At 43.1% G+C, this 27,142-nt stretch overlaps 1 protein-coding gene across 1 annotated transcript in view; it reads right to left on the bottom strand.

Moving 5' to 3' along the window:
• Positions 1-2,110: 2,110 nt before the first annotated feature.
• Positions 2,111-27,142, bottom strand: part of pdlim4 (PDZ and LIM domain 4) — a 46,417-nt gene continuing 21,385 nt past the window's right edge. The window contains 5 exon segments of the mRNA XM_034606566.1: positions 2,111-3,838; positions 3,841-3,929; positions 6,075-6,213; positions 11,900-12,201; positions 13,810-14,063. Of these exon segments, the coding sequence (XP_034462457.1) occupies positions 3,654-3,838; positions 3,841-3,929; positions 6,075-6,213; positions 11,900-12,201; positions 13,810-14,063 (969 nt within the window). The 3' untranslated portion in view covers positions 2,111-3,653.

Below are 27,142 nucleotides of genomic sequence, written 5' to 3' on the forward strand. Positions count from 1 at the left end.
TTATCTGACCGGTAAACTTATCTGACCCTTCTCCTGAAACAAATACATACATCTTGAGTGGACTGAATTTTGCCCGTGGCGCCAATTTTAAAGAAAATTCCTACATGAGCTCTCTAACTGCATTAAGTTCAGTTTGGGTTACGCATGTGGGAAGCATTTGCTAATGTTTCCCACATGCAAATGCTGATTAGACGAAAACCCCTCAGAGGAGTAAGTATCTGTTGGTCCAGACACTGGTGCTCTGTTTACTTCTTCCTCTCTCTTGCTTTCTTTTCTTGTTGTGTGTCTGTTTATCGCCCTGATTTCTCCCACTTGCACCTGAAAGTCTGCACACATTCATTTTTTGTGTTGAAAGAGCTACCACTGAAGGCGCTGGGTCAGTTAATGGGGCAGTATATGACTTCTCACCTCCTGATTTTCATTACAAACCCCCTTGAATCTTTGCCATCTGCTCTAACTGTGTGTCGGAGTCATTCTGCTCTGTGGCTGGAGCACACACAGCGACAGGAAAAGCCAGAACTGTGATGAACGTCAACACATTTGCAGTTGCTGTAAAGCATCGCTACAGAAATGTGTGAAGACTTTAGCACCACTGGCTCATTTCCCAAACGACGTCTGAGCTGAAGTGTTCGTTTAAACATTTTTCACACATGTTTTGAAGTTGTATCTGACTAAATTCAGCCTCTCATAACTTCAAAGTTAATAAACCGATGTCTTAAAGAATGATTGGAGTTAGTTAAGGACAAAATGCCCCTAGAGCAACAGAGTTTTAATTCTAAATTAATGATTTATGTCAGTGGAGAAATACATGTGGACCACCCACAAGAAGTGGACAAGCTGATTCAAAGTTGGTGTTTTATTTCCTTTCCTTGTTTATTATCTTTTACTATGTTGTCAGTATAATTCTCTAACTCTTGGGCTCAGATAAAACTATAGGCCCTCATTAAAATATAGGACAGGCAGTGTTTGGTGAAGCGGAGGTGGGGACATTGGGTCAAAAGGCTAAAAGGGAGCAAGTAACAGGCAAAGTTCAAAAACAAATGTCTTGCGGATACAAAATCTGTTGACTTTCAAGTGGAAATTTATAGTAGGAAACTAATGAGGGAACGTGTGAGCCGGTGGATGTTAGGGGATCTTAATGATAGTTGAACGTGGCAAAGGCGACATGACTGAATGAAGTGGAAACAGAATTAACTTTAAAACAAGCATCACATCTTCTTTAATTAAACCAACTCCTGGTATTTCTGCCCAGAAAGAGTTGACCAAATCAGACTTTATGTGTATTACCTCACACCCTGAAAAATAGACTTGCTCTCGAGGGGAATAAAGCTGTATGAGACGCAACATGCTGAAACCACGAGGTCGGGTTTCACATCCTGACAATTTCATGCTCAGAATCGAAGCATCTGTGAAGTGGATGTCTGAGGATTTGGGCTGTAAGACACATATCTTGTGGGAGGCTGTGGGTGAAAGGGGGGAGAGCGGTCGTCCTCTAACCAGAAGGCTGATGGTTCGATCCCAGTCTTTCCCATTCATTCAAAGTGTTCTTGGGCAAGATACTGAACCCCAAAATTTACCCTTCTCATAGAAGCAAGTGCTGCACATAGATGCACAGTGCTATATAAATACAGACCAAGTACAGGCCCAGATATCTGTTAAAGAGATGCAGGTATTGAACCTTTTTTCGTGTTGTAAAGAAAAGTGGACTATCATTGTAATTCATTTCTCATTTTATTCAGATCCTAAAAAAAAAAAGAAGGCAAATAAGAATATCCAGGACAAAAACATGTGTTGGTAGAACAATAAGTTAAACACAAAAAGAGGATTTGTGTCAAAGAAATCATGTAAAAGACACAGGCTATGCAAAAAGGCATGTGAGTACACATGTTTTATGTATGTTAAAGCAATCACGATAAAAACAAATATATACAATACCAAAGGAGCAATGTGGTAGCAATATCATTTTTCACATAATTTACAAGGTGACTAGTACAGATGGCATACCAGTGGCTACACGACATTGTTGATATCTAGAAAAACAAAAAAAGACGGATATCAGCACGGCAAAGTTCATTTTCTCCTCTGAAATGATCCAAGTAGTTTTGTTAGGAAAAGCAACAAATCACTCTTCTCCACCCAGTTCACAACACGCCAAGAATGATATCGTAATAAAAAAAAAAAGTGTGTCAAGAGAAGAAAACCTGCGCCGTCCCCTCATTTCTTTCCTCCCTCTCCCTCTCTCTCTCTCTCTCTCTCTCTCTTTAAAAGACAAGTACAAAAATATTTCATTTATCTCTTGCCTGTGAGCAAAAATATTAATTCAGAGTAGGAAGGGAATAAAAAAACTACGCAGACCTCCAACTTCTGTGTCTCTCCATCTTCCAGAAAGAGGAACAGTGATGTTTCTCCGCAGTGGGTCCAAACCTCTACGCTCGGCGAATATTGCTCCCACATGTTGTCGACTGTGGAGCCCCACTTTACGAGTTTCTAACAGTTTTCTACGGCTCTATCTCCTCGAATGCACATGCTTGCTTTTAGAGGATGTGGCGAGCGGGCGGAGAGCGTTAACCCGGAGTGTTTTTCATAAACACACCCGCTGAACTCTGTGCTCTCTCCTCCGTGAACTGGAATTCTTCAGTGTGAGAGCTCAAATTCCTCTCCCAGTCAGGTGCACGAGCCAGAAGTACTTTATCTCCTTTGCTGGGAATAAATTCACTGCATTTGTGGCAATTTGCTGGAAAATGAATTCAGGTTTTTTTGTGCTCACACACTTTGACTAAATCTTAACCGAGACTCTCGCAGAGCTTTGAAAATGTCTCCTGCAGTTTTTGTTGGCATTTCAGAAGGTGGTGTTTTCATAGCTGTGTACCGAGGCGTCCACTGCAGGTTATAGTTCAGCAAACCCACACCTCAAAGCAAACTGACGCACATTCCATACCCCGATCTGCTTATAAGGAATTACACGTAACAGGAAAGTGAGCAAAAAAAAAAAAAAGTGACAATCAAAGAGAGATGCTCCCCAGTTTGCGTAACTGTATAAAAGTCTGAAAAATGAACATGTAAATTACAAATGCAAAAGTCCAACGGCAGCAGGAGTATAATGTGTAACTGTAAGTTATAGTTTAAAAAGACACAGAAACCTTTAAACCCATTTAAGCGTTAAACAATATATCACCAATACCTTTAGGCGACTTTGCAGAACACAGGCAATTTCCTAGTGGAGCGTTCTGTCTGGGAAACTGTCGCTATAATGGGTGAAATGGAAATTCAGCAGCTCCTCTGCACACGTCATCACAGCAAACAGACCAATCAGCTCAAACATCTCTTGTGTTAACTGCAATGCTTATTTCTTGTATTCTTTTTACATGGGATAATCTGGTAATGTGCTTGTGATGTGGATTTGAACATTGTTTTGTCCTTAACTGGTAGTTGTGTGTGTGTAGGATTCAATGGTTGAGTGGGAACAATATCAGCTTGTTAATGGGTTGGAGATACTTTTACATATTTTAAGACGCCTGATGTCTATTGCATGTCATTAGGTCAGTCAGTGTAGAAACACACATTTCATAGGACTCTGCGAAAAGGTACAAACTCCAAGATCCAAGAGCGTCATTCCCCCCTGACGGAGCCAAATAAAACCCAGGCTAAGATACTCAGTAGACCCATCTCCCATATTCTGGCTTCCCGCTTATATTACAGAATGACCGGCTCCACCACCTCCGTCTCAGACGAGCTCCCACCTTGGAGTTGGGGTACACTGCCACCACGTCGTAGCCCTCGGGGGGCTGGACGCGCGCCATGGCGTGGGTCTCACAGTACAGATTGTCCTCGATGAAAAGTAGCCTCTCTGCTTGAGGTTGATGCCGCAGTCGTCGCACATGAAGCAGTCGGGGTGGTACAGCTTGTCCCTGGCCTTCACGATGGTGCCGCTGAAGGGAGACAGAGAGGGATCCAGACTTTTAGACATTTTGAAACAACAGAGATGCAGCAGGGACGATCGCACAATGAAAAACAACCAACATGAACACACAGATGTTGTTTTTAGCCTTTATCCAACAAACACTTATATCAGATCACCCTTTTGATTTCAAACTGATTCAGCGATTACTTGAGAATCAGAATCCTGCTTTATGCCAAGTAGGTTTTCAACATACAAGGACTTTGCTTTCATGTTTGATGCATAACAAACAGACAAAATATTGGGATAGATAAAGAGAATTAAAAAACCAATATAGAAAGTACAAGTATATAAATAAAGACAGGGAACTTAAGACACAAGTGAAAAAAACATACAAAACCCCCCCCAAAAAATAAAATTTGAAAATAAAATGATTTATATGTTGGAAAATAAGTGGTATGTGGGTTAACACGACATGTCCATTTACCTCCCTGGTGAATTAAAATAATACAGGAACTTTTTATTTTCACTTCCCGTACTGTAACTGCATAATCCTCTTGAGAAGAAACTATTCCTGAGTATGTGGTTATTATTTCTAGCTCTTTGTCCAGAGCCACAAAGATTTATTTTAGGACCAGCTCTCCGTCCTTCACCCCGTCCTTACTATCCAGCTGGAGGTTTACAGTATGATTTTGTGTTTAGTGTCGACTGATTTCTTGCTCGCCTTCATGTGGCTCCTTTTTGGTGCGTGCTCTGCTGGACCTCTATAGTCTGAATCCAACATGTATTTTCTACCATCAGTGGTACAGGAATAACACGGCCTTATATGTGTGGGGAGAGCGAAACAAAATAGGGATGATGCTTTGACGAGCAAAATGCAAAATGCAGGCGGCCTTAAAAGGCATCGCTGCAGACGACATTACATTGAGCAGAACCCTTAAAAAGGAAGCTACTGACTCACAGTTGTTTATTGCATTTCCATTATCTATGCAAATCAACATTTATCAAACTTTATAGCAACTAACCAAACATTTAAATATATTCCTTCTTCAACAAAAGATTACACATATTCCTTCTGTCACATATGAAGGGGTGCATAGTACATGTTTATTTTTCCAGCTGGCCACCAATCAACACCTACTTCATTTAGACGCTCTCTGCTCTGTGACACAGAGACTGCACTTGTTCCTTCACATGCTTCCAGTTAGATTTTCCTCTCGGGACACCGATCATTCAGTCACGGGCCTGCTGCTGCTTTTTTTTTTGTTGTTTTTTAACAGCTTTCCCCATCTAACCACTTGCAGGATAAACTCCTGACTTCTGCTCTGCACTTGTTTAAAAAGCTGTAAAATGCTCCCAGGTCATAACAGCTTTATTATGCCACACAAGCTCCCACAATGCCCTCTTGTTCACGGGTAGAGCAGGGCGATGACATCACTGCTCACCTGGAGCTCTGCTTTTACAAGGTGGGGTTAGGAGTGCATGAAGGGCTGGAGGTGTGTGTGTGTGTGTGTGTGGTGTGTGTGTGAGAGAGAATGTGCGTACGCTCACTGTTTATGAATATGCAGCTACATGCACATGTGCAGTCCAAAAATACGTGTAAACATCATTGTGCACGGGACAGGGTGTGGAAGGGGGTTTGGTTTGATCCTTAAAAATGATGAATGGGAATATATCTTTGTTCCGAGCGCTTGCGAAACGCCTGTTTGTTCAGTTATGTTTTAACATAACTGAATAACATTTTTAACTTTATGACCACGAGCGGGAGAAATATCCTTTCCAGATGGGGGAGCGAGACGGCCTAAACAGCAAGGCTCAGAATAAATCATCGTATTTTCAGCATCATGTTTACTGTATCGTCAGGAGTCTGTAATTGTGGATCACGGAGACCTTTACTTGAGTGACACTGTAAAGGATAGGACAGGATACCGGGGGAAGACAGAGGATATGACATGCAGCGATGGACGGGTGCTGCAGTAAAGTCTTGGCCAATTTTATGTGGAGACGCACTCTACCAGAGGAGCTACTGCTTGCTGGGCTTAATTTTGTATACTACTCAGATCAGTGCTGGCTGAAACCATAGATGGTAAAAAATAATACAAATAATTTGACCTTAGTTTTGAAATATTTGACACAAAAAGGACGAATTCATATCAAAAGTAGGGTCTGTACTTACACAATGCCGTTGCAGCAGCGTGTGCACTGCGGGAGCTTCTGGAGACCAGGCATGGGGCTGGGAATGGGGCTTCCCAGTTTGGGGATCGGAGACCTGACTGGAGACTTCAAGTTTCTCATTCTCTCTGTGGGGGACACACCTAGAAATAAGAAAATAACAACAGAATAAATACAAGAACATTTGGAAAATGGTCAGGCCTTAAAAATGATTGTGTAATGTTCAGTTCTTAATGTTTTTCCAGAGTTGTTATTCCAACTTTTCGTTTTAATGCAAGACAATTTGGATGTCATTAAAACTGCTTATTAATATATTTTTATAGTTTTGGTCATTTAAATCTATAGGAAAGTACAAAAGATGAGTATATCTTCATTCGATTTTCTAATTTACCTCAAATATCTCAATTCCTTTAGCCATTAGAACGAAAGCTTTCTTTAACATTAACATACAAATATTACTAGATGCCTAATCCATCAGCTACAGTCTTCAGTATATAATATATATTTCAGTATGTAATGTTCATTTATGTTGCTACAGCTTTACATATATATATATAACTGAGGCTGGTGGATGATGGTTGCTGCCTTATGAGCCTTTTGTCATGTCTAACTGGATCCCATGAAAAGGGGCGTATGGTTAATACTGGATATCTGGAACCACTTCAGACTGGTGCACCAGGGTAGATGAGCTGGGCACAGCCACTGATTTCCCTTCACTGGGGATGTGCCAGCAGCTCGGAGGCCTCATATCACGGATACTAACCGCGGCCTAACAGCCTCGCCTCTGGCACCCGACTCAAAGGACTCGCTCTCCGGGGCTCGGTAACAGTTCCCCTCACACCGCTCCGTGGCGTGTTAAAGCGCTGACATGAGCTGGGTTTGTTATTCCTGGGATTAATGTCTCCACTACCTAATGATGCTCTCTAATGGAGGAGCATTTATGTTGCAGCGCTCTTTGAGAGAGATTGGACATTTACAGTTTTCACAGTCAGGACGGAGGCAAAACAAGACGACTGAGAGCTTGTTTCCGCTTAAGACGCCGTGTTCCGTTTGACGGACAGTGACAAGCTGGCATATCTCACCCCGAGCAACAAGTGTGTCCCTCACTGTGACTAATATCAACCAGATGTGATGTAGAACAGTCAAACACTCGAGTGTGTGTGTGTGTGTGTGTGTTAGCCTCCATCTGACTGAGACCTGTCAAGTGCAGAGTTTGGAGCCGGGGGGAGTTGAAGGCAAAGCAAATCCCGATATTGAAAGAAAAATAAACAGCTGTAATAATATAAGTGTATACAGCTGTTGAGGGGATAGCAACAACTCCTTAAGGAAGTCAGAGAAAAGTGTCTTGATTTGTTCCTGACCATTTGAGCTGCGGGTTTTAAATTCTCAAAGGTTTTTTAAAAAGGGGATTTAGAAAGAAATATAGAATTGTAAAATGATCAGCTGCTGGATCAATTTATCTAATCTGGGGACATCAGAGAAAAACTTTGTCACAAGATAAAGAACAACTGAAGAATGTGCTGACATGATAGTTTTGTCCAAATAGAAAATGAATGAAAATCAATTATTAAAACCATATGTTTTGGAACTGTTCATCTAATCGGCTTCACACTGTGAGAGCAGTTTAGAATTTGGTGTGATACGTAAAGTTTTAATAAAGACCAGTGCTCTGTAGCAGCTGCAGCTAGGACCAAAGTGACGACAACAGCGCATTCACAACAACAACAACAACTGATTCTGCAGTTCAGGGTTCTTTGTACTGAGTCAAGCTTCAGTTGAAATTTAAATCAAACAGGTAACCAGCTCTTTGTGCAGCAGAAGCAGTGCAGCTCCCTCACCAGGTCTTTTTATAGTTTCATTTTTTATAAAAGGCCTTGCACTAGTTTTAGAAATTTAATTAAGAATCTAAATAATGTCTGTTCGGAGATCTGAAGTGTTCTCCCCTGTGCCTTTAGACAGTTGAAGGGTCCCCATGGAATCACATGTTTAACAACCACTGGAGCAGAAGTCTTAACGGGGCTTTAAATCTTTTCAGGTCCGTCTTGATCCCTGAGGAATAATCATCTGAACTGAACGTTCCCTCAAACCCTCACACCCAGAGTCAACCTTCTCTGCAGCGGAGTTAAAAGGGGAACCTGACTGATGTGATGTTTATCTCCATCACTCTATCGCCTGCACTACATTCGAGCAGAGGGACCACTTTGATATATTTCCCTTTAACCTCCCATATGGTTCGTGGGACAAAGTGACCCGAGCGTAGCAGCTCTCACTATGTGTGAGCATTTCACGTTTACATTTCATCATCCAGCAGGCATCAATAATCAGAGGAGTGTTTTACTTTGAGAGTATAACATTTCCCTCTGTGCAGACCAGAGACGCTGATGGATGTCGGAATTCACAGAGGTCGTATTCTGGGAAAGGACACGGCCTGCTTCCCTCCTGAGCACTTTTATATGCACCGAAACTCGCTTTTGTGGCCGTCGTTCATCATTGTGTGAAGCGACAATCTTTCTGCTGCAAAAATACCCCGGGCAGTTGATAGAAGTCGTTTTTTTGGACAGCTGAAGGTAGAAAATATGGGGGGTGGGTGGGAAGGTGTGAGGTTTCGCGGAGGTCACCGGCACTAATGTTTATTTCTTTTCCCAGCTGTTGAGGAAACACATTCTCAAAAGTCTTGTCCTCTCGTGTCCGTCTATCCCTGAGAAATCTCTTCACAATCAAGTTGTACTTCTTACAACATAAAACAGTTGTTCCATTCATGAGTAAAGTATTTGTTCTCATATAACTTATAATAGCTCCACATATTATCATTAAAAAAACAAAACAATATTGATGAATTGAGTTTAACTCTCTATATTCTATCCATCTTAAGTGATAAAACTTTAATCCTCCACCCCTTCTATATCACCGTTTCTAGCCAATCATCGTGAAGCCTGAGGAATTCTGGGTAAACTGACACTCTTGTTTGCTTTAACTTTAAAAGCCCCCTGAAAGTCAACATGGCCTCTACGGGGGGGGGGGAGGGTGCTCCTTCAAAAGTGGGACCAACTGTGGTGATTTAAAAGCCTGACAACAAGGTATGCATGCAAAAACAGGACGATTTCACTCGAACCTGCGAGCGTCGGATCTGCTCACAGCTGTTAATTCGACTTCCTGCATGCCCAGGGACACCCTGCAGCGACAGGATCTCTCACACATCTCACACAGATGAACGCAAGAGACAGGTACAGCTTTTTTAAAAAACGATCCCGATGTAAACCTGAGGATTCGTCAGGCTCATCTCGCCGAGGACCCGGTCTGTCAATCAACCTGTCAAGTCTCCCCGAGCCGAACGACCACCGACAGCAGACAAACACACTTTCCTTTTAATCTCTTCAATCCATCAGCGGCGCTACTTACTTACTCTCTCTCTCTCTCTCTCTCTCTCTCTCCCTGCAGCCCCTTTGTCTATCATTAGCGCCACTCTTTCCCTTCAACAACACTCCCCCTCTCGCTCGCTGCGTTGAGTGCAATATTAAGCAGTAAATTAAGTTTGAAGCGGCCTGGCAGCGCTCCAGGCCTCGCTGCAGGAGCAGTCAGCGTTTGTTCCTTGTGCTGTGGATTATCCTGTCGGTTCGCACATCAAAAGGCTGACCCAGAGGTGTGATAACCGGGAGGGAAGTTTTCACTTTTGCCCCGGGATGGTAATATTCCACAGGGAAAAGAAATCAAGTCGTTGCTTTTTTTTTTTCTTTCTAAAATGTGAGAAACTGATGCTTTTCCATTCCAATGCTATATTGTACTGTATATATTTGCTAAAGATAATGATTTGCAGACTAAACGTTATCTCTCTAAGTACCTACACCGCTTATCCTTTTAAGGGTCAATGGGGGGCTGGAGCCAATCCCAGCTGTGTTTTGGCAGAGAAGGAAGATACACTGAGCTTTGATATTACCCATGCATTATTAGTGAGAGAAGAGATATGGCTTATTAGCTTTTACAGTTTAATGCACTGTCAAAAATAAGTAACGGGGGCTCTGTTTCCCAAAAGTGATTTGCAGACACGTCTTACACACAAATGGTGCCATAAATTACTGATACATATCAAAATTTAAGACTTCTTTATCATTGTTATCTCTTGCACTAGCATTTTATAAAAAGAAAAAAGAGAATAAAACTAAGGAAAAGTTAAAAGCATATCTTCAAAGAGTGCAACAATACGGAAACACATACCCCATGCAAATGCTAAGTAAGAGTTTGACCTTGTGGTGTCGACAGAGTGTACGCTGTAAAACCTCCTTGTGTCATTTGTGTGTGTGTGTGTGTGTGTGTGTGGTGTGTGTGTGTGTGTGTGTGTGTGTGTGTGTGTGTGTGTGTGTGTGTGTGTGTGGGGGGGGGGGGGGGGGGGGGTAGCAGGATATGTCGCTGATGTAGCTGTGTGTCTAATAGACTGTAGAATGGCAAGCATGAATTGTCTATAATAAATAAACTGTTGATGCAATATAAAGGAGGGAATACAACTCCTGCAGTCCTCTCCCATACTCGTGCATGGGTTTTTCTTTTTAGTTAACATTAATATAAGAGGGAATGCTCTCAAGTTGCAAGTTGCAAGCCTGCATGCTGCAAATTTGCTGAAATGGGCCCCAGGAGGACTCATAAACTGCATATTTTTCTTGATTTTGTTGCATGGAACATATTCAGTTAACTATACCACAACACATTAGCCATCATTTGGTGCTCTATAACAAAAACATCTGCACCAGCACTGCCATCCAAAACCCACATCAGTCAGACCAGAGTATGTGAACTCTCTCCGAGCAGATTAAAGCAATTGCTAGAACTTTGGACAGAGCTGCTCAAATATGACAAAGTAAACACGGTGCACACAAAACATTAAAACAATTGTTGACACGTGGAATTTGTTACTGAGCAAGCATGCTGAATATGACGCTGCAGAATCCTGCATTAACAGCTGCTGACACTCCAGTAACAGCAGTAAGAGTTAAAGGACGTTTTCTAAAGGACGCCTCAGTGTGAGAAACAAACATCAATCATTGATGATCCGAGCTAACAGGTCACAACCCCTGTTCCCTGAGGACTGTGCTCTTTCTGCTGTGACATACCAACCCTTGGCTTATTATTACTGCTTTCACAACTTTTGTCCTGCGCTGGTGATAAACAAGGAAACCCGAAGAGAGGGTTTTAGTTCCGGGGATTATCCCTGCTGTCAGCATCACATGACTCCCTCTCAGAAGTTCGGCGGCCGCGTGGTCAGAGGGCCGACAGGAAAACCATATTTCTCTCTTTAGTGACCTTTGTGAAGTTGTTTTTTGCAGTAAATTGCCTTAGAAAAACTTCCCTCCCTTGTTCATCCGTGCGTGAGCTATTTAAAGAGCTTCATCAGTTTTTCTTTTTCTCCTGTTCCCTCTGTCTCTTGTTTTCGCTCATGCTGACTCGCTCTCTCTGTCCTCGCTGTCTGTGTCTTTCTATATAAGGAAAGCTATGCCAGTTTGACAGAGGATTTGAAAACAGTCTTGAGCAAGATGTTCCTTTGGCCGGACTTGGCCTCATCTGCATTGGAGGAAATATTGTCCCAGGAATTTTAAGCATATACATGAATAAACAATATTAGGTTACAAAACACTTTGTGAGAATTGCATGAATGCACGCAGGCAAGTCCAGAGGGGCTTACCATATTACAAATGCCTAATACATGCCTCATCTCAACATTTACAACTCAAATGAATGAAATTCAACTCTAGCTTCTGGCTCAATATGAAGCTTGTTATGGGTGTTTCCCTGTTCCTGCAAAAAGCAGCATGGTGTGAGGTGCAGCACAGAAATCCCTACCTCCATCCTCAGCCTCCAGGATTCCCTGGAGATACTTAAAGGAGCCGGACTGTTTGGGTTCAGAGACGGGCTCCTCGTAGTCCTGCAGCATCTTGTAGACGTCCGACTGTGTGTTGAAACCATTGCGGCCCGCGGGGGAGTGCAAGGGAGGCTGCATGGGAGACTGCATGGGAGGCTGCACGGGAGACTGCATGGGAGAATGCATGGGAGGCTGCATGGGAGGCTGCATGGGAGACTGCATGGGAGACTGCATGCGAGGCTGCATGGGAGGCTGCATGGGAGGCTGCATGGGAGGCTCTGGGCTGAAGGAGACAGGAGAGGCAAGAGACAAAGTATTATTGACAGGTGTTTAAAAAACATTTAGTAATCATGGGGGATGATGTGATTTTGGCCGATTTGAACAATACATTTGTTGTGATGTGATGTTTGACTAAAGAAGGAATGAAAGGAGCTGAAGTAGCCTAAACATAAAGATAAAAAAAACAGATGATGGCTCCCAGACCATGAGAAATGCAGCATTCTTCTCTTCTACAAACACATCGGATCAATCTGTCTTTGGCTGAGAAACGTCTCTGCCTTACGCTCGACATGTGATTCCACCGGCATGAAGTCTCAATCACAACAGCCCGGCGCTATGGTCGGGCATGTTCATCCATCCATCAAGTTATTCCACAACCGCACAGGAGGGATCCCGTTCATCTGATACATTCAAACCTCTGGGAGATGCACGGGGCTGCTGACAGATGTGCTCAAATCCTGACACACTCAACTGCAAGTGTGCCTCCGGACTCCAGGAGTCTGAAGGAAGTGCGGTGTGTGTGTGTGTGTGTGTGTGTGCGTGGGCCTAGTACGGATTACCAGGACTCTGGAGAGGACGTTCATTGGAAGTCTAAACTAATATATTTATCGTCCACTTGAGGGGACACACAACAACAAATGGCTTTTCCAGAGGCACCAACTCATCTGTGCAGGTGTGTCAGGAGACATCTAGAGTGTGTACGTCAGTGTCTGTGTGTGTGTGTGTGTGTGTGTGCATCTGCTGCGGAGTGTCTTCCTGGGATTCACTCTGCAGGTGTGTAAAAAAAACCTGGTGAGGTTTATGGATGTTAGAGGAAACCACTTGAGAACTATTTATAACCATTACCAGGTTTTTCTCACAGTAATGTCGTGTAATGAGGCAGGTGTGGGAAAGTCCCCATGGGATATAGTGAAAGCTGATACACCTCATGAGTCCCTGCTATCAACAACATAGAGACGGTTGACTAAACTTAAAAAAAGTTTTTTGCACGTGTGCATGTGCACAACTCATCTTTGGCTCGTTTCCAGGGTTATGTAAACGCACTTCCTCCGGCGGCACAAACATTCATATGTTAGACGATAAAAACGTGAATGAATGTAGTGAATGAAGACATGAATACTAAGGAAAGGAGGCAGAGGTCAAGACAGCTCGTCTAATTGGCTGAGGTCAATGTTACCTAATGCACATGTTGATGTGAATCCATAAAAACACCTTAAAGTTCAATATAACAACTTTGACAATTGATATTACATTTGTTTTTACTGGTTCTCTTGAATTACATACGGTTTTTGATGATTGGATCCCAAATATCACTGTAGATTTAGCTGTACTCTATTGTAAAAACTTATAGTATACAACTAAATTTCTTCATTACAGTAAAAAAAACTTGTATTGCATTCTGGGTAATTTTGGCGAAGTGGAAATATTTTACAGTATATTTCTGGCCATGGCAGTATTACAGAATTGCTGTAAAAATAGTTTAAGTTTGTGTGTGAATACTGCATTTTCTCTCTTGGATAAAAAAGTGGTGGAGAATAAGTAAACAATAAAACTGAATACAGTCTAACTTTGAAACCTGTTTAATCTCCAGTACGCAATTGGGATGTCTCACCTGTGTGTGGCGCTGAGGTTGAGACCGCCCATCTTGCTTGGCAGAAACTTGTCCCCGTTGCTGCCAGCGTAAAGCCCCGTCGGGTTGTTGTACTGAGCGTGTCCGTTTCCGTATCCATAGCTGTGGCCGTTGTTGGGTCTGGAGTGGCCGTTATTCACGTAAGTGGGCTGAGGGGCCGGTGGGGACTGGGGCTCGGGGGTGTATGAAGGTTTACGGCTGAAACCGCCATATCCGCTGTTAATGGGACGGAAATTCTAGAAAGACAGGAGAAAAAAGAAGAATGTGTTAAAAAAAACACAGGATACAGAAGATAAAATACAAAAAAATGTATGGTTTAAAATTCATGTAATTATAGAGAAACAGGGGATGCGATGGTGAAAGAGAAGCTTGTTACGATAAAGGAGCTCACTCGTGTTTGCAGGAAGGGAAACGGTAATGACTTAATTACAGAATGCATCCTACATAAAAAGAGAGAAGAGGGACAACAAACAAAAGCCTGGTGATGCCCTGACCAGAAAACCACAATTCTTTAGAGGCTGAAAAAGTGGTGGTTCCCAAATGAGTCTTTGCTGCGGTGAGGCTTTTTCCTACCCCCCCCTCCTTTCTATAATAGTCAGGGTTATAAAGAAAGACCTTGCAGTATATATCCTGCAAATGCTTCTGTCAAAACAAATTAACTCATGTGGTGTAAACATGGAGATGTAGTTTTTCCCCTGGCTGCTTCTTCTATGAATGGAGTAGTCGACAGAGCTGATAGACTGTACAAGATTAAATTTATTATCTTTCTGTCATGCTGCATCAGACTTTGTCTCCACCATAACTTCATCTCAGCGACAACTGTTTAGACGAGTCGACCGGAGTAACGCGGGACAGATGCACAGACGCCTGCTGAACGCTCAGCCAGTGTGTTTATCCCGAGGTCAACGCCCTTTTCATGCATTTGCAAAAAACTCCACAGTGACATCACCCAGCAGCTCGGTGTTTATCAGCAAAAGTTGAGTGATACCGCTCAGTGCCCGAGACTAAACTTTCCAGATAAAAAGTTTTATTATATGGCCTGTGATGATGTCACCACCTCCGATAGTGTTTTAAGAGCTTTGAATTTGAGAGATAGCAGCAGCAGCTTTTAATGATGAAACACTGCTGCGCATGAGCACGAGTTTACATGATAAACACTTCGGCTGGAAATATGCGACTTGTTTAGTTAAGCAATGAAGCAGGATGAGAATGGAGTCATTGTAGATTAGACTGTTGGATATGCCACTGGAATGAGTGTGTGCTTGTGTTAGTGTGTGTGTGTGTGTGTGAGACTGTGTGTGGCTGACTGTGTGTTTTGGGCAAGTTGCAAATGCCTTTTAGCTACAGGAGGTAGAGGTTCACAGCCTTTACACACAGGACTCCTGTCATTTAAACAGATGGGTCTGCTTGATGTCATCCTGTCCTCGGCCCTCGCCTGGACCACACACTTCCACACACACACACTTCCACACACACACACACACACACACACACACACACACACACACACACACACACACACACACACACACACACACACACACACACACACACACACACACACACACACACACACACACACACACACACACACACACACACACACACACACACACACACACACAAACACACACAAACACACAAACACTTCCTCAGATCTTTCCATCATCAGCACTTTTCAGCAAACTGGAGACCTTCAGCACATCTATCCGGACCAGCCCACATCTTGAACTCAGCCTCCTGCAGTTAAGACAGACGACTTTCAAGAAATCTAAAACCACTTCTTCCCACTCGCCCCAAAAACCGTGGGCATGTGAGGATGGATAAATCCAGAAAGTCCTGGGGGAAACAAATTCAAGCAGGTGGCCATTCATGGTTTAAGTTCTCTGGGGAGGGCTGGGTGGGGGGGGAGGCAGCGCTCGAGGCAGCTTCACCCCAAAAGCCAAACCCTGTTTGGGCAGAATATCAAAACCAGCCGGTTCCCTCTGAAGCCTGGTTCTCACCACATCACCGAACAAACCAAACCAGAACTTACTCATCGGCTTTAGCACTGTTTGCGCAGATGGAGGATCTAAACTGAGTGGGATTAAAATATCCTACACTACAATGTTAAGTGACATAAACAGTTAGTAGTTAGCAGTGATGTTCTACCTCTGATTAATTATACCGACCACAGGAGGAGTGTGAGGTCAGGTGAAGATGTGGCCCCGGTGCTGATCTTCACCCTTATCTCGATCCATTTGTTCACTTTCATAAATGTGAGCAATCCAATTTAGTCACACGGAAGCCAGTTGTTCGATTCCCACGACGGGGACTGGTTATTGGTTATTGTTCTGTCCACCCACATGCAGTGGATGTATCAATAAAATACTTCTGGAAAGCATCTGGAGCAGTTTGTCTTTCAAACCCCCAATCCAACCACACTGCACATGGTATTCTAACTCTAGCCCGGTGGTCACAGTAACAGCTAGCTGGAGGTGTCACTTGGACAAGCATCAAGAACCCAACTGCCTGGTTTCTTAAAAATGCCCTTTTGAACCTGGCAATCTTTTATTACACTGCCAATTCCTCTTAAGTCAACTTCCTGAGAACACGCCCAGAACTGGAAAGGTGAAACCACCGTCCGTGCACGTCTTTTTTTAATCTTAAGAAAAACCCTGTATTCATGTATCGTTTCTAGACAAAGCTACATCTGCGAATAACAATCGCTACGACAACTGTATCACCGTCAGGCAAGTTTATTCACGTCTGGGTTTAGGGAATATAAAGGGAGGCAATCAGAGGAAAATCCCAGAGAGCGTATTGAATTACACACCCCTGCAGAGACATGACGGTAAAGACATTACATTTATGACCACTAATCTGTACAAAGACACGCCATGTGCAGGAGGACAGGTAATCACACGCTAACGTATACGACCATATGTTTAAAAGAGAGGTAGGAGACAAAAAAGATGCTGATCTAGTTTTATTGAGTGGAGGGAAAAAAATAACCGTGAACGAGAAATAAAGTTTTATTTGCTTAGCCCTAAATCACCCAGTGGGACACAGATGGGCACCTGCAGTTCAAGTCAGGAGAAACTGTGCATTCAAAAAGGTTAGAGTGCTACTCGGGCCGCGATTGTCTCCACGGCCCTGAACTTGGCGAACTCCATGGACAGTTGTTTTGTTTCATTCCAGCCTGATGTTTTCCAGGAATACAAAGCCCAGCTAAAGTGACAAAACTCCACCAGAACCCTCGTGTCAGTTCAAAAACAGCAGGAAATCAAACCCTGAAGACGCAGAATGATAAATTCCTTCATTCCCCTCAGTCCCTTTTCCAATGAATAATTATTTAAACATTATTAAGTGCCACATCAATTTTGGCATCCAGCAAAGACAAATGAAGCCCTTAAAAGTGTAAAAAATAAGGATTTACTGTGTAACTACTGCACCTGAAACCACTGCGTTTCTGAGATTTCCCTGTTGTCAGCAGGAAACAAATCTTCACCCATTTTCCCCCTCACACTCCTGCCAGAGATGGTCGGACTCCTTCCGTTTCCCCCTCCACCTCCTCAGCCCTTCCTTTTGTCTTTCTCCTCATATCACTCGCTCCTCTCCGGCCTGCTGCGTGTCTGTTATCCAGATATTTGCCTTGGGTGGACGGCGGATTTATAAGCCTGCACATCTGGGGCTCGCCTTATAAAAATGCCAGTTTGGTAAGATTCTGGAACCTGTAGAGCGCTTTCAAGTTGCTCTAAAAGTACGGTTCCTTTTCTTTATCACGAAAAATCAGCTGTAAGACAACTGTCTCATTAAAAGGATTTATTTGACCTTTCCAGGTCTGGCCTACATTGAGGTTTAATGGGGATTTTGTGTTAAGGTGACACACGAGCTAATCTGGTGGATGCCTTCTCACCCTTACTCTCCCGGTAACCTTATCTTGTTTTCCAAAAGTAGTCAAAACAGTTTAGAATTAATATGAGTTCGTATGAGCAGCGTCGGTCCGCGTCCAACAGAAACTCAACATAACAAGAGTTTTGAGAAAGGCCATCTGTGAGATCTTCTGTTTCCTAATTTCTGTCTCTTGAGGAACGGCTACTCTTTCATTTTCTCCCAAATCTCGGCTGCATTCCTCCCGGCTCAGAGGAAAAGAAAAGGAAGAAAAAGTAAAAGAACCAGAGGATTTACGAGAACCAGCATTGTCTACCGCTGTATGCTCGTAAATTCAGGCGGCCGTCTGATTCCACCGGCCTGTTTTACAATGGTAACCAAGCATGGCTAATGGTTCAGGATCACTGACCATGTATGTGTGTCTGTACGTGCCAAAGACAGACAAATAAGGAAAACATATTAACTGAGGTGATTTCAGCCAAGTGGAGCCAAGTAGCTCCATTCATCAACCTGACTGAAGGTTACTCTGATTAATAAGAGCTTGAATGTTAGAGGACTGCAGGTTTCAGCCACGGTGCCTCAGCCCCAGTCTGGTCAGCCGAGGGTACACAGAGACGAGGAGGAGGAGGAAAAGGTGGAGGACACTAATTGAAATCATATGCCTGAAGACCGAGAGCAGCCTGCCTGCCTGCCTGCCTCACCGGAGACACAAACAAATTCATGCTCAACACACACACACACACACACACACACACACACACACACACGGACACCACCTCCTCCTCCTCTTGCGTGGTTTAATCCCTCCAGACCTCCGAAATTAAGCTTTTCACATGGCGCTCTGCACCACTAACCAAACACAAACCAGCCCTTTATGGCTCCCTGGTCCCGGCCCTGGGTGCCTCTCTGGGAGCAGAGTCAGACTTGCTGAGGCGGAGTGGGGGTGCTGTGAGGAAGATTAATGTCGCAGTGGAGTCCAAGGGTCTCACATATGAAACGTGTTGTAGTTTATCAATTTACACTTTGAAATGAAGCGGTATTAAACTTTAGATTTTTTTTGCCCACACTGGTTTTGCCAAGTCAAATGTAGCCAAGTACAGAATTACAGCACGGCCTTAAGGTTTCAAGTTACAGCAATGTAATTTCAAGTGAGAGCATTAAAGAGAATAAAAGAATCGTTAAGTTTATTTGGACTGGACTGAATGTACCAATGTTGAAGAGAAAACCATCTGGTTCAAAGTAAGACACCTAACTCCTGGGTGAGAGATTGAGCCAAAGACAAGCCACTATGCCTGATTTAGCATGAGGACAAAGTCATTCAGTGATAACGATACAGAGACGGTCTTTTTTTACTGTAGAAGTTGTTTGGTTCAAGATTTATATAATGTTGGGTTAAGGAAAGTAGCAAAAAGGGTTAGGGTGTGTTTTGTGGAGCAGTTTATGCCCAACAGTGGAGGGTTAAAGGTGCACTGTGTCATATTTGGTGGCATCGAGGAGGTTGCAGATTGAAACCAAGTGAAACACCCTTTCCTCTCCCCTTCGTAAACCTCATATATACAAGTACAAGCAGTCCTCGTTGGTAGTGGACCTGTTTTCTGTACACGGGTACATCAGGACAACTGGAGGAATCTGTGGCGTGTGATCCAAACCTCTCAGGATTTCACATTCGTTCCAACAGAGCCACGGAGTCTCTGACAAAACTATATATAAGTAGAAATATACACATAAGAACATAAATAAACAGTCCCTATGCAGGTGGAACTCTGCCCATTGGGGAATTGAACACCAGTCTTCCCCATGACATACGATCGGCTTATTCTGAAGTAATGAAAACACAATGAATCTTAGGTTAAGGCGATTGAAAACATAATCATGAATATTATTTTCCATTTCTACCAATCTACCGATCTCCTTAAATCCTCCACACTGGATTTCTCAATGAACGCTGATGGTGCAACGTCTCTGCCTTCCCTCACAGTTCAGTGCTGTCAAGATAGTTGGCTTTCGGTTCACCAAGTTGAATTTGATATGTGGATTTATGCAGGAGCAAAGCCACTAATGGCAGCAATGCTGTCAGCATCAGTTTTAAAGGCTTCAGTGACTAGATAATAGGATAACAGGACGTGTTTTTTTAGGGTTTAGATATCTTTGTCACTTCTCCTGCAACAACTATGACACAGACCGAGGAAATTCAAAAAATCTCAAAACCTCTAATCCTCGACAGACCTCTGACAAAAGGTTTGTTCTAAATCTGAACAAGTCTGGACGGCTGCACTCTGCTTGGACCTTTCTTACCCCTGCAGTGAGCGCTCTCAGTGACCCCGTCCACTCCCCGGCGCGCTGACAGCCGAGCAGAGCGGGGAAGGCTCCATTACGAAAAAAAGCCCAAAGACTGATTTGGACATTTCTGGGATTACTGACTGATAAGTGAACACAAACATCCAAATAAGTGGGGTCACAGGTCTACGATCTAACACGCATGAATATGGAGCTGTTAAAAAGGCTTTCCAGCAATGACCCACTGATCTGAGATTTCCTGGCAGGGGCTTATAGTGGAGGTAGCAGTAAACATATTTTGGCAGCGAATACTCATAAAAGGTTTGATGGCCCCATATTGTTAAGACCTATTTAAGGTTCTCTAGGATATAAATCTTATTCCATTTTTTTTGCACAACATCTAACTGGTCTCATCTGGTTCACTGTTTATTGTTCCGTGGTGTAAATATGCATCTCAGACAAATCAAGTTTACTGCGCTGTTAAGTTTTAAACACTCGTGGGCAAATTATTCTTCATGACAGATATTTGAAAGCAGCTGATTTGTTCCATTCCTAAAACAGACTGTTTTTTAATCCTATCTATCACCTTTTTTTCCTCCAGAGGATTAAATTCCAAGCAGTAAAGGAATTACTGTGTCTGTAAGTCATGCAAGGACTCTGTCTGTCAGCTCCCATTAACGTTAGCTCGGAGAATTCGACTTCAGCTGCCAGCTCCCGGCCTGGAACTGGAAGCGTCCGTGACGTGTGATCCAGAACTTTCAGCTTCCGCATTGCGGAGCCTCATTCTTTCCAACGGGGGCCATGGTGCTCGGCCACAATAGCTTTCACTTTAATAACGGGGTATGGTCCCAGTGAATGGCATCCCGATGTCCCTCGCCAGAAGAATATTGTTTGTCTTCAGCATTGACGAATAGGCTTTTCCCACCTACTTGAAGCGGCTGCTGTGTAATTTCATGGAAGGAATTCTCAGAAACTTGAAATGTCAGTAACTGGTGGTGTGAGTTAACTGGAGCATAACACTGATCCAAGAATAAAACTGACAACCGAGATGTAAGATTAGATACCCAATTTAAGCCTGTGAGGCATTTTCCCTCAAAAACTCGTTCTTATCGGAAAAAAGGTTCAGATTTAAGATCAAGAAATATCAGGATACTGGTCCTTAAATCAAAGTTATGCAGATAAATACTTGAATAAGTTTTAATTTACTTTAGTTCTGTTTTGTAAGACTCGTGGTCGTTCATATTACTTATGAGCTTCTCGCAAAGCATGATGTAAACTTCCATCTCGAAAATGGCAGAAAGTGATAGATTGCAGATTTGACCACTCTTGAGGACCTCTGATGAAAACACTGTATCTGGTGTATTATATAACAACTCACATGTCTTAGAGCAACCAAACAAGAGCATGAAAACTTTTTATTTCAGGCCAAATGGGGGAATTTGAGAATTATGACTCACATTGCAAATTTAAAAAACATCTGTCGGAGCTGTAGCACTGTAGTTTCCACATTTTGATCTAAGCAATCGCATCTGTTCAAATGCACTTTAGCACACTGCACACATCAGCAAGTGATCACCGCACTTGACTCCAACTGACTTCAGCTGAGGTTTTGATTAAAAGTAAATCTGAGTCTCTACTTGACGCAACGCACAAACCACAACACACATGTTGATACGTGATGTGACGACAACCAGGGGGAAAAATGTGGACTGCATCTGAAGTGGAGTGAATCTGATTCACGAAAGGAACGAAAGCAATCGGGGGAGCGCTCTGATGCTGATGAGGGTATTGCAGGGTTTATTTAGACGGTAAAACAATAGCTGATTTCAGACGAACTCCAGACATTATATTGAGATTTTCCAGAGGAGCTGTTTGTCCAGGTAAGTTGATCCGGACATTTTCTGGAACGGGGCCTGGCAGTAAACTGTCTGGAAAATGACCGAGTGAGCCCATGTGAGAATACAGCAGAAAAACCTCAGGATGAGAAAGAGCAGCCATAAATACTGACAAAGATGTCAACTTTGAAAGACAGCTAATCGATAACACTGTGATTTCTGAAGTGGAATTTACAATTTCAAGTCCTGCCCCCTAGATGATCTACCCAGGTTTTACCTCTTTACCTTAATAGCCCTAACCCTAACCCTCTAGCAGGGGGCTCTTTAACTGTAAAACCCTCTGACTCCGATGCTACAGATGATTCACTTTTGGCTTCATATAGGTTTTTCATCTTCTCTCTCTCAAGTGCACCCAATGCTTTTGCACGAAATGTAGAATCTGTGCAGAGTATCTGATTACAGCTCATTTGTTTTCCACGATGGAGCTTAAATCAAGATTTTGGTCGTCAAAACTGCACACACACTTCATGTTGTTCTGCTTCAGACGGCTCGTCAGCTCTCTTTATCTTCAGGAAGTTGTGTATGACATCCGGTGGACACCATTGCCAAGACGTGAGTGCAGCTCCATGGAAACACATCGCACACTCCCACAAACACTCCAGCATTGTTTGGCAGAACATTCACATCAACAATATCATATCACGCAGCTAGTTGTGTCCAAACAGATACAGCATTTCCTCGTCCACTTTTATGACAACATCCCGAGGCGCAGGAAACGTGTCAGAGCTTCCACGTGTCACTTCCTGCTGAATTCCCACAAGTGAGGTTGGAATTTCTAACTAAGGCAGTTGCTCAAGGACAAGACGCGTCTGGTGACAAAAGGAAAACTTAAGCACAGAATTCCCTGAAGAATGCTGGCATCCCATTTTAGCGCTTTTCTTTTTTTATTAGCCTCAAGTGCTGCAACTGTTCTGCAAATGCTTTTCTGATGCTGCTGCTGCTGCACTATTCTTAGTGGAATGAGTCAACCTTTCTTAGGCCGGGAAATAATGTGTGGTAATTTCCAGAGTATATTGTTTAGACATCAGCTGGTGTCCCTCTCTGGTTTCAGCTCTCGCCCTGTTGGACAAAGAGCACTGCTTCAGCATGAGTCCCTTTGTTGGGGCTCACGTCACGTAGCGGTTGGTAAGTTTAGAATCTGCCAGCACAGCCAGAAAATGTGCAGTGATCCTCATCTTTCTTTTTCAGTTTTGTCCATGCTCTTCGAAACTGGATCAGCACTAGAGCAACTGTGTATCACACACTTCGGCTTGATTCGGGTTGAGCCTGTGTTAAAGCAGTTTTCAGACAGGAACTCCAAATATTTGGGCCCCAGACAGGATACTGTCAGACACGTTTACTACAACAGGAAAATGTCCGGAACATTCAGACTTGGACTGGCGTCTGAGTGCAGAAGGCAGGACAGGACATTATGTATGAATTTCGCCAAAAGCTCTCAAATCTCATTATCCCATTAACTTTCAGCATCTTATACGTGTATGGCTTCTTTTCTTCATCCTGAGAATTCAATTTTGAATCAATCGCATGTTCGAAATTTTCCGGACATTCTGGGCAGGAAAAGTTACAGAAAATTTTAGGAGCAGTTGACTCTGACATTTGCGTTCTCACATACAGCCCCTCCAGGAAATTTCAGGATAATGTCTGGAGTTCAGTGCACGTCTGGAAGCAGCATTAGAGGCCCCATTGCATTTATAGTTTCCAATAAAGGCGAGGTGTCTGAGGAGCAATCACCATTGTGTCAGCTCGGCCCCTCCAGCTGTATCTTCACACAGCAGGAAACAAAAGAGAGAGCGAGCCCTGGTCTTTTATGTGACCCCGGGGGGCGGATGTTTCCCCTGTTCAGGCAGAGAAGAATTTACCTGAGCGTGAAGCTAAAGTGGCCCTGACTTAGTGGTTTCCAGGCGTCCAGGTTCACTTCATTAAATGAGACGCCAGGGAACATTTTTAAACTCCAGCGAGGGGGGGAGGGAGGAAGAGGATAAGATGTTACTGAGATACAGGGAGAGGAAAAAGGGAGAAAAGAGCAGGCGAGAGGCAGATCTGCTGCTCTCACGTTACCCACAAGCAAAGCCGTCCCGTCATGCATGTCCATGTTTGTATAAACTGCTGTAGCTGATGGTTCCCCTCACTCAGGTTTGGTATTTCCTCATGTTAATCAAAGCAAGATCTGAGGTGCTGGTGCTGAGATTGTGATATGAAGACTGTGGCACAGTTCTGACCATTGGCTGGAGAATACAAGGCCGGCTTTGGGTCTGTAAAAACTATCGAGATATAAATGATTATCTTATACATGGTTATTTAGGGTCACCTAAAATAAATAATTAATTTCTAAGCAGTCAATTTATGGTTGTTTGAATTAGTTATTCCACCCAGGAGTTAGGAATTGTTAACTGACAAGTGGTTAAACTTTGTTAGAGATGTCCTCTTTGGATAAGTTTAAAGGTTCAGTGTATAGAATTTAGTGACATCTAGTGGTGAAGTTGCAGGTTGAACACCCCTCACCTCACTCTCCCCTTCCAAACATGAAAGAGAACCTGTGGCAACCTTCAGTTGTCATAAAAACTCAAAAGTTGTTTAGTTTGTACATGGCGGCCTCTATAGAGAGGACCCACTCCTGATGTAAATATAAAGTATTTAAATATTAAATATTTAAAAATTCATGAAATTAAGATGAAACACACCAGTGAAAACATCACCGGGAATATTTTATATTCAATTTCTACAAATAGATCCCTTTCATCCCCAGCTTCCGTTTCAGGAAGCCGTGGATCATGGGTAATATTCACCATTCAGCTGTTTCAGGTCATCGAGTGCAGAGGTAATAACCCAGTATGACCACAGAGGGCGTCGTTGCTCAGGAAGATTTACATGGTGTTGCTTTAATTTTTGATTTATATTGTATTCAAAATACAGCTCAATTTGCTGATTGGACCTTTCAGAGTAAAAGTCCCCTGTGAAGCTGCTACTTACAAAGATAGATCATCTCATGAGAATTCTCGTCCCACGACCATTAACAACCCTGATTGATTACATAAGCTGGAGCCTCTTTCCCTTTGGTCTCTGCCGCTGAAAACAATATCTTCCTGTAAGGTGTCAAACTCCCATTGATGAGTGGACGGATAGATTTCACCTCAGCTCTTTGTGCGACTGTTCCGCCCTTTTTACACAAGAAGCCCCTGTCTCAGCGAGGGACACACACAGATCAGTCCTGACTCCACAACCACCCCGACACAATACTTGACAAATGGTCATCTCTCACATGTCTTGGCCACAATACGCTCATTGTCCTGACTGTTCAGTTCACACACTCGTCGTCATACTCGCGGCATATGTGCGAGCGAACACACACACACACACACACACACACACACACACACACACACACACACACAGACACACACAACCTCCTGTTCTCTCCCTGCTCAGAAACCTGTTGGCTTGCCAGCACTGGAAAAACTTGGATAAGATCATCTGCAAGAATTCATCCTGCCCTGAATATCCGTTTGGCAGCTCGTATGATTGGAGAACAATCAGGATACTATTTCAAAACCGTTCGAGTGAACAGTGGGATGCATTATCTCATTTATGATCATGTGAACGTTAGCGTATATGCACTTCACGGATCCAGGGTTGTGCCCGTTTCCATGGATTCTGTTTACGACATAAACAGACTCAGAAGTCTTGGGTTTCACACCCACCAAAATGGCCCGAAATGTGAATAAGTCATTCTTGTGGCTGATATGTGTGAAATGCTGCTGAATCACCACCAGCAGTTGCCTTGTCTATCGACGTGTTTTTGTCTACGTGCATTGTCAGAAGCTTAGATTTGAACTTTAGGAAGTTATCGCAGGTGGCGTCTCATTCAGAATGACCTTTACACTGAAAAATCTGGGTTTAAAGGGTCATTTCATCCAAAGCAAAAAACACATATTACTCAATCGCCACACAGAACGTTTTGTTTTGACTTGTTTGGTTTTGACATATCCTGCCCACAGTGAAATCTGTGGATTATTTTGATCAATAGAGAAGTTGAAATGCAGCTTTCAGATGATTTGAGATGTGCTATTCACTTCTATTGTATCAATTTGATAGCTCCTCATTGGTGGATAACCCAAATCCCTGGGACAGCGTAAAAACTCCATTCATTTTTCCCATAGACAATGTTACATGACTCACAGTTGGAGCTTTTCAACAACTTGGATGAATAGGACATTTTCCCCTTAAAAATATGCATCTGTGTTAGAAAATGCCTGGTTTCTAGATTTAAAAAAGTGAAGGTATGAACCTGTGCTCATAAAAAATGTGCATTTCAGCAAGAATCCTTCAATAACAGTTTTATAGCTCTGTTACGTGCACCACTAACGGCGGGGAAGAGCCGAAGAACAAACAGCTGAAAGCAATCTGCAGCTTAAATCAGTTCGCTTTTCAGATTCCGGGAGAGTTTTGGATGTTGCTGTGTTTTGTTCATAAATTGAGCAACAAAGGATTTAGAGTTCGCTACCGCTCTGATTCACGTCAATGACTAGGAACAGCAATGGCAGCCATGGATCGTGGGTATTGTGGTCATTAAACAGCGAACTGATGGAGAAGATGTAATTTTTTACCAACGTGATCATCACAGCATCTGGGAGACAGTGTTTATATATAGTTTATAATAATAAAAAAAATGGGATGGTTAATGGACTGTATTTATATAGAACGTTTCCAGTCTTACCGACCACTCAAAGTGCTTCACAATACAAGTCATATTCGCCCCTTTCACACACATACACAGAGCGTCTATACACAGCGCCTTTTCTATCACACACCATTTATACCATCAAGGGCTATTTGAGGCTCGATATCTTGGCAGGGCTCAAACCACCGACCTTCTGGTTAGTAGATGTAGCACTTTGTAGTTTTGCTTTTTTGAAGAAATTGTACTTTCTTGATTCTTGTTGTTCTGGGTTTGTACCCTCATGGTTGAATGCACTTATTGTAAGTCGCTTTGGATAAAAGCGTCAGCTAAATGATATGTAATGTAATGTAATGTAGATGACCCTCTCCACCTCCTGATGCATGTTTTTTTTTGTGATGAATGGGACTTCCTTATCTCACCACTAGAACACCACAAAGACAGATGAGGTCCCAGAGCCAACCAAGGCTTCACCGCTTGACTTCACCAATCAGTTATTTCTCTCATATTTGAGCTGGTGAGTAACTTTTTGGGGGATTTTAAAAGCCAAAGTCTAAGTAGACAAAGTCAGGATGACAAACTCAGGCCCTGACGT

This window comes from Hippoglossus hippoglossus, chromosome 14, assembly GCF_009819705.1.
Source record: "Hippoglossus hippoglossus isolate fHipHip1 chromosome 14, fHipHip1.pri, whole genome shotgun sequence".
Taxonomy (NCBI): Eukaryota; Metazoa; Chordata; class Actinopteri; order Pleuronectiformes; family Pleuronectidae; genus Hippoglossus; species Hippoglossus hippoglossus.